Source organism: Colobus angolensis, unplaced genomic scaffold, assembly GCF_000951035.1.
Source record: "Colobus angolensis palliatus isolate OR3802 unplaced genomic scaffold, Cang.pa_1.0 Scaffold77, whole genome shotgun sequence".
Taxonomy (NCBI): domain Eukaryota; kingdom Metazoa; phylum Chordata; class Mammalia; order Primates; family Cercopithecidae; genus Colobus; species Colobus angolensis.
Genome location: NW_012121487.1, coordinates 2,763,046 through 2,771,254, shown reverse-complemented (window position 1 = coordinate 2,771,254; position 8,209 = coordinate 2,763,046). Strand labels below are relative to the sequence as shown.

Here is an 8,209-nt window from a genome sequence, read left to right as displayed (position 1 = left end):
GATGGTCTCGATCTCCTGACCTCGTGATCCGCCCGTCTCGGCCTCCCAAAGTGCTGGGATTACAGGCTTGAGCCACCGCGCCCGGCCAAGACCCCATCTTTACATAAAATAAAAAAATTAACTGGGTGTGGTGGTGCACACCTTTGGTCCCAGCTATTTGGGTGGCTGTGGTGGGAGGACCACTTGAGCCTGAGAGGTTGAGGCTTCACTGAGCCATGATTGCTCCACTACATTCCAGTTTGGATGACAAGAGCAGACCTTGTCTCAAAAAAAGAGAGAGAGAATGGGCCAGGCACAGTGGCTGGCACCTGTAATCCCAGCACTTTGGGAGACTCAGGTGGGAGGATCCCTTGTAGCCAGGAGTTTTGTTGTTGTTATTGTTGTTGTTTTTTGAGGCAAAGTCTCACTCTGTCACCCAGGCTGGAGTGCAGTGGCACAATCTCTGCTCACTGCAACCTCTGCCTCCACGTTCAAGTGATTCTCCTGCCTCAGCCTTCCCGGTAGCGGGGATTACAGGCATGCACAACCGCACCTGTCTAATTTTTGTATTTTTAGTAGAGATGGGGTTTCACCATGTTGGTCAGGGTGGTCTTGAACTCCTGACCTCAGGTGATTTGCCCACCTCGACTTCCCAAAGTGCTGGGATTACAGGCGTCAGCCACTGCGCCTGGCCTGTAGCCAGGAGTTTGAGATGAGCCTGGACAACACAGGCCCCTGGGATTCTCCTGCCTCAGCCTCCCAAGTAGCTCAAGCTACAGGTATACACCACGACCCCTGCCTAATTTTTAAATTTTTCTGTAGAGACATAGTCTCACTGTGTTGCTGGTCTTGAACTCCTGGCCTTAAGCGATCCTCCTGCCTTGGCCTCCCAACATGGGATTACAGGCATGAGCCACCTTGCACAGCCTGAAAATTCTTTGTAATATAAACTCTAAAGTATCATATGAATTTTGGTGTCTGATTTCACAATTCATAAAACAGCAAACACTTTGAAACACGTACATCTCTTGAAGCTGTTGCTCACATCTTAATTGCTTTGGGTGGCTACCCACCAGTGGTCCAAGGTAGATGGAAGTTAGGGTTTTTAATTAGATCTCATAGTTGTAAACTAGAATTTTAAACCAGGATTCTGTCATCTCTTGTGTCCTGGTCCACTAGTTCTTATCCTTAGAACCCTCAAGTCCTGCTCTAGCTGTATTGTGACTCCTCTTTTGCCCACTTTCCACTCTGGTAGTTTGAGGAGCAGCAGGCTTTTGAGAAGAGCCGCAAGTTCCTTCGGCAGCTGGAGATTTGCTTTGCAGAGAACCCCTCACACCACCAGAAGATTATCAAGGTCCTCCAGGGCTGTGCAGACTGCCTTCCCCAGGAGATCACTGAGGTATTCTTTCCTGTCCTGCTTTCTTCCTGTTGTCTTCTGGGCCTTAGACCTTTCTCTTGTCTCTTTCCCCAACCTACTCCATACCTTTTTGCCTCTGGAGTGTCATGGGCTTCCTGGAGGAGATGAACAAGGCAAGGACTTTTTAGGCTTACCCAAAGCATAAAACACTGGGGTAGGGAGGGATTGCTACCTGAAACCAGAGCCTGTCTGATCTTCACAGGCTCAGGAATGCCATGGATGTCCTGGAAGGGATGCTCAAGGAAGGAGGTTCTGGGGCCTGGGAGGGGCCTTACCTCCTTGCTCTGCTTGGGACAGTGTCCTAGCTGGAGACCAGTAGGGCAGAGTGGAGAGTGGAATTGTTAGGAGTCAAATCTAGTATTAGTACCCTTCCCCTGTAGGCAGCTAAGGAGGAAGAGAAAGTTTTAGTATTCTTTGTTACCAGGCAGAGTCTCTGTGTGTTTCCCAGTGGACTAGGAAAGCAGAACATGGAGGTATATGGGATTGGTTGGGAAGGGTAGCCTAGAGAGGCTCTGGAGACTTCCTCTTGCCCTCTGTGATTCTCCTCAGCTCAAGACACAGATGTGGCAGCTCCTCAAGGGCCATGACCACCTACAGGATGAGTTTTCTATCTTCTTCGACCACTTGCGCCCAGCAGCTAGCCGGATGGGTGACTTTGAAGAGATCAATTGGACTGAGGAGAAGGAGTATGAGGTATAGGCCCTGAGGCTGCTGTAGCCTTATGAAGGGGGAAGGCCACGTGTGGGAGGGATACTGGCCTGGTGTCTGTCCTGAGCAGCACCAACTCCTTCTCAGTTTGATGGCTTTGAAGAAGTGGCCCTGCCTGATGTGGAAGAAGAAGAGGAGCCTCCCAAGATACCTACAGCCTCAAAGAACAAGAGAAAAAAAGAGATTGGGGTCCAAAATCATGATAAGGTATTTTCTTTGTTTATTTGTTTGTTTTCGAGACAGAATCTCGCTCTGTCACCCAAGCTAGAGTGCAGTGGTGTAATCTTGGCTTACTGCAACCTCCACCTCCCAGATTCGAGCGATTCTCCCACCTCAGCCTCTCAAGTAACTGGAATTACAGACACACGTCACCACGCCCAGCAAATTTTTGTATTTTTAGTAGAGATGAGTTTTCACCATGTTGGCCAGGCTGGTCTCGAACTCCTGACCTCAAGTGATCTACCCGCCTCGGCCTCCCAACGTGCTGGGATTACAGGTGTGAGCCACTGTGCCCGGCCTAAAATTATAAGGTATGCCAGGTTATTGAAAAGTATCTATGTTTCATGAATCAAGCCTTGCGTTTTCTCACTAATCATTTCTCTGGCTTACTATGGCCCAAGGTTTCTAGTTGAAAGACTCTAGGATCTGAGACAATCGTGGAGAACAAACCAAAAGTCAGGCTGAGACAGACATGCAGAGCCTTTGGGAAAACAGGGGCCTTAGGATTCTCTAGTTAGAAGGATTTGTTTCTTCCCCTTTTCTCTCTAGCTCGGAGTTATTACCCTTAATTCAACTTTTTCTTTTTTTTTTTTTTTTTTTGTGACAGAGTCTCACTCTGTCTCCCAGGCTGGAGTGCAGTGGCGTGATCTCGACTCACTGCAAGCTGCGCCTCCCGGGTTCACGCCATTCTCCTGCCTCAGCCTGCCCAGTAGCTGGGACTACAGGCGCCCACCACTACGCCTGGCTAATTTTTTGTATTTTTAGTAGAGACAGGGTTTCATTGTGTTAGCCAGGATGGTTTCGATCTCCTGACCTCATGATCCGCCCGCCTCGGCCTCCCAAAGTTCTGGGATTACAGGCGTGAGCCACGGCGCCCGGCCTCAACTTTTTCATTTTTGCTCATGTGAGAAAATAGAGCCAATTGAGGATGAGCTTGTTGTTTAAAAAAAGAAAGTAGAAACAAGATTTCCCATATTAATAATAATGATAGCAGCTAATACTTAGTTGTGTTACAAAGTGACAGGCATTGCTGGGAAGTATTTTAATGGATTATTGACACGTTTAATTCTCACAGTAATCCTATGGAGAGATTGCTCTTGTTTGCATTTTACAGAAGACATAACTGACGCAGAGAGGTTGCTGTCAGGGTCTCATATTTAGTAAGTGTTAGTGCTAGGATATGAACTCCTCAGGTAAGCCAGCTGCAGAGTCTACTGGTTGTCACTGCTCTTCAAGTAGTATTTTTTTTTTAATTCATGTTTCCTGACCAAATGATTTTCTCTTTCCTGGGGAGAAACTGCTTCTTAGTAGCTGTATGACCTTGAGAAACTTATTTAACCTCTGTTTGTTTCAGTTTCTTCATCATAAATTGGGATGATAATGGTACTTACGTCTTGGGTTTATTAAACAGAGTATCATTGAGTGGGCCTTCCATGGGTACAAAGTTCTCTCTCAAGGGGAATGGAAGAGTTGGGAGAGCTGGAGGCACAGAGAGACAGAAACAAAGACATTGTGCCTCATGATGGAGCTCTCCAGTGACTTTGCCTCAGATTTTGTCTGACTTAAATATTTCTTGAAACATCTGGGGCAACTGGGATATGTCAGTCTTTAGGTCATTTAGGGATTGTTTCAGGGATTCATAATAGGCCTTAATCTAGTTCTGGCTATTGATGTCCCCAGGCAATGTGAGGAGTTGATACATAAAAGAGGAAGGGGTCCGGGAGTGGTGGCTCACGCCTGTAATGCCAACATTTTGGGAGGTCAAGGTGGGTGGATCACTTGAGGTCAGGAGTTCAAGACTAGCCAGAGTAAGATGGCGAATTCCTGTCTCTACTAAAAATACAAAAATTGGCCATAGGCTAGGTGCTGTGGCTTATGCCTGTAATCCCAGCACTTTGTAAGGCCAAAGCGGGTGGATTACTTGAGGTCAGGAGTTCGAAACCAGCCTGGTCAACATGGCAAAATCCCATCTCACTAAAAATACAAAAAAATTAGAGGGGCGTGGTGGCGCGCACCTGTAATCCCAGCTACTCGGGAGGCTGAGACACGGGAATCGCTTGATCCCAGGGAGCGGAGGTTGCACTGAGCTGAGCTCACACCACTGCACTCCAGCCTAGCAGAGAGGGCGAGACTCTGTCTCAAACAAACAAAAAAAATAATAATAATTAGCTAGGCGTGGTGCACAGTCCCAGCTACTTGGGAGGCTGAGGTGGGAAAATCACTTGAGCCCAGGTGGCAGAGGTTGCAGTGAGCCATGAATGTGACACTGCACTCCAGCCTGGGTGACGGAGCCGGACCCTGTCTCAAAAAAAAAAAAAAAAGACATGGGGAGAGGGTGGGCTGTGTTGTACTCATATGGCTCACAACTTTAGCTTCCTTTCTTGGTACCAAAAATACAGCCAGGCATGGTGGCTCATGCCTGTAATCCTAGCCCTTTAGGGCTCTGAGGGGGGCAGATCACGAGGTCAGGAGTTTGAGACCAGCCTGACCAACATGGTGAAACGCTGTCTCTACTGAAAATACAAAAATTAGCCGAGCGTGGTCGTGCCTGTAATCCCAGCTACTCAGGAGGCCGAGGCAGGAGAATCGCTTGAACCCGGGAGGTGGAGGTTGTGGTGAGCTGACATCGTGCCACTGCACTCCAGCCTGGGCCACAGAGTGAGACTCTGTCTCAAAAAAAAAAAAAAAAAAAAAAACTTGGCAGCTAATCAAGCCCAAGTATCTCCTAGGAGACTGAGTGGCCAGATGGGGCCAAGGACTGTGCCTGCTCCTGCCACGAAGGAGGTCCAGATTCCAAGTTGAAGAAGAGCAAAAGGCGGAGCTGTAGCCACTGTAGCAGCAAGGTGAGGAAAGTATCAAGGGTACTGGTCCCAAGGGGTATCAGAGCTGCTGGGGGCATTGTTTCCTACCAAGAATTATACCTTACTGAATTCCTAAAAAGGCATATATATATATATATATATATATAACATTCAGTACACACATGTGTACGTATGCAGAATAAATGGAATCTGCTACAAATACGTGATTTTGTTTTTTAAGGAGAATTCTGTGAGTAAAACTTTCGGAATTGGAAAAACAAAATACCAGTTAAAATATTTCCCTCAGATATTAGAAAATGAAATAAACTTCTGTCATGAAAATAGTCTCTACAAGTAATCCTGGTTCTCTAGAGTGGAGTTGGTTGGCAGGAAAAACACAGTTCTTAGTAAGAGAAGGAGTTGTGGAATCCAATACTCTATTCTGGGCAATTTAAAATCCTTGGAGCAGGGAGGCAGAGGTTGCAGTGAACCATGATGATACCACTGAGCTCCAGCCTGGGTGACAGTGAGACCGTGTTTAAAAAAGAAAAAAAAATCAAATCCTTAAAGGAGTAGCTGGGCAACAGAGGACTCAGGAGGCTCAGGTGGGAGATCACTTGAGCCCCAGGAGTCTGAGGCTGTAGTGTCCCGCCATGGTCATGCCTGTGTAAACAGCCACTGCACTCCAGCCTGGGCAAGATAATCTGTGTCATCTGAGACCCTGTCTCTGTCTTTCTTTTCTTTTTGTTGTCATTTGAGAGTCTCACTGTGTTGCCCAGGCTGATCTTGAACCCTTGAGCTCAAGTGATCCTCACACCTTAGCCTCCCAAGTAGCTAGGTTTATAGGCATGTACCACTGCACCCAGTTGAAACCCTGTCAACAAAATTGTTGGAGCAGACATGCATGTGGGTTGACTTGGTGAGCATCAGGCAGGGCTTCTTCCTTTAGTGGGCCCCAATCAAAGACATAGGCGGTCAGAACACCTTTGACCCAGTAGACCATCCCTGCAGGTCTGTGACAGCAAATCCTACAAGAGCAAGGAGCCCCATGAGTTGGTGGGCAGCAGCCCCCACCGAGAGGCTAGTCCTATGCCTGGAACTAAGGAAGCTGGGCAGGGCAAGGATGTGACAGAAGAGGAAGCCCCAGAGGAGCGGGAGAGCACTGAGGCCACCCAGAGCAGGACTGTTAGGACCACCAGAAAGGGAGAGATGCCTGTTTCAGGTGAGTGATCTGCCAACCCAGCCCTTCTGTTCCTGTCTCGTTCTCCTGTACTCCAGACAGGAACCTCCATGAGCCTGGATAAATAGCCTTTTCAGGGATGGATATACCACCTCTTTCACTGATGTACCCATAGGAAGCCCTTCTCCTGTTCAGGCTTTTTCTATCCTATGGCCTCACTCCTCTTGCAGAATTAAGAATGCCACAAATTTCACGCGATTCAACATTGTCTTTTCTTTCTATTCCTAAAACCCTTCCCCCCATCTCCAAATCTACTGTAATCTACATCGTAAAGACTGGGCCATTCTCAGCTTTGGCAGTAGGACTTTATATCTTTGCATAAGTGACATTATGCCCCCCACCTCCACCCAACTCTTTTATTATTTATAATTTTTGTAGTGATGGGATCTCACCATATTGCACAGGCTAGTCTCAAACTCCTGGCCTCAAGCGATCCCACCACTTTGGCTTCCCAAAGTGCAGGCATTATAGGTGTGAGCCACCATGCCCGGCCCTCTTTTGTATTAGAATTTTTGCACAGTACCTGGCCACAGTGACCCATGGTAATTTCTCATGCTTAGGTGCATCTTGATCCTGACAGTACCCTGAGATCCTTATTTTCCTCCTAAGCAGGATTGCCAGTGGGGGGCACTTTGCCGTCCCCTCGAGAAGTGACTCTTCCAGAACGGCTCCTCCTGGATGGCCCACCACCTCATTCACCAGAGACTCCTCAATTTCCCCCCAAAACTGGAGCTGTACTGTACACTGTTAAGAGAAACCAGGTTGGGCCTGAGGTTCTCTCCTGCCCCAAGGCATCCCCCAGACTTCAGAAAGAGAGGGAGGGCCAAAAGGCAGTGGGTGAGTCAGAGGCTTTGATGCTGGTCTGGGATGCATCAGAAACTGAGAAATTGCCTAGTACCGTGGAACCCCATGCTTCCTTCCTGAGTCCTGTTTCCTCAAACACCAGAGATGCAGGGAGAAGACATGTGTCCGGGAAACCAGACACTCAAGAGAGATGGCTGCCCTCAAGCAGAGGTAGGGTGAAGACAAGAGACAGGACATCCCCTGTCCATGAATCTCCATCAGGAATTGACACGTCAGAGACTTCTCCCAAAGCCCCTAGAGGGGGTTTGTCTAAAGACAGTGGAACACAGGGCAAGGGTCCAGAGGGGGAGCAGCAGCCAAAGGCCACAGAAGCTACAGTGTGTGCCAACAACAGCAAGGTCAGCTCCACTGGGGAAAAGGTTGTCCTGTGGACAAGGTAGGTAAGGGTGGATGACATGTGTTTAGAAAAGAGCATGGACCACATCCGTGTGGCTCCCTCGGGTTAATCATGATACCTGGGTTACAGGGAAGCTGACCGTGTGATCCTCACCATGTGCCAGGAGCAAGGGGCACAGCCACAGACCTTCAGCATCATCTCCCAGCAGCTGGGAAATAAGACCCCTGCCGAGGTAAGCGGGAGTGGGGGTGGAGAAGACCCAGTAAAAAGAGGACAGGGTGGCCAACGAAGAGATAGAAAGGCCAAAGAAGGAGCTTTCACATCCAAGACAGTAAGTGGTTTTTGTAAAGGTCTGATCTAAGGAAAGGTTTGACTCATCACGGTGGTAGTGGTTCTAGAAGACAAAGGACACTGCATTTTTTGGTGGAAGCCCCAGTTTCCATTCTAGCTTTTTCTTTTTTATTTTTTGAGCCGGAGTCCTGCTCTGTCACCCAGGCTGGAGTGCTGGCATGATCTCAGCTCACTGCAACCTCTGCCTCCCGGGTCCAAGCAATTCTCCTGCCTCAGCCTCCCGAATGGCTGGGATTACAGGCGCCCGCCACCCGACCAATTTTTGTATTTTTAGTAGAGACAGGGTTTCACCA

The 8,209-nt window shown here is 48.3% G+C and overlaps 1 protein-coding gene across 1 annotated transcript in view; it reads left to right on the top strand.

The window, feature by feature from the left end:
• The window catches only part of GON4L (gon-4-like (C. elegans)), a 292,893-nt gene that overhangs the window by 121,172 nt on the left and 163,512 nt on the right, over positions 1-8,209 (top strand). The window contains exons 25-31 of the mRNA XM_011928504.1: positions 1,235-1,378; positions 1,946-2,089; positions 2,192-2,311; positions 5,053-5,166; positions 6,136-6,346; positions 6,977-7,604; positions 7,695-7,797. Of these exons, the coding sequence (XP_011783894.1) occupies positions 1,235-1,378; positions 1,946-2,089; positions 2,192-2,311; positions 5,053-5,166; positions 6,136-6,346; positions 6,977-7,604; positions 7,695-7,797 (1,464 nt within the window). The remainder of the gene's footprint in view (positions 1-1,234; positions 1,379-1,945; positions 2,090-2,191; positions 2,312-5,052; positions 5,167-6,135; positions 6,347-6,976; positions 7,605-7,694; positions 7,798-8,209) is intronic.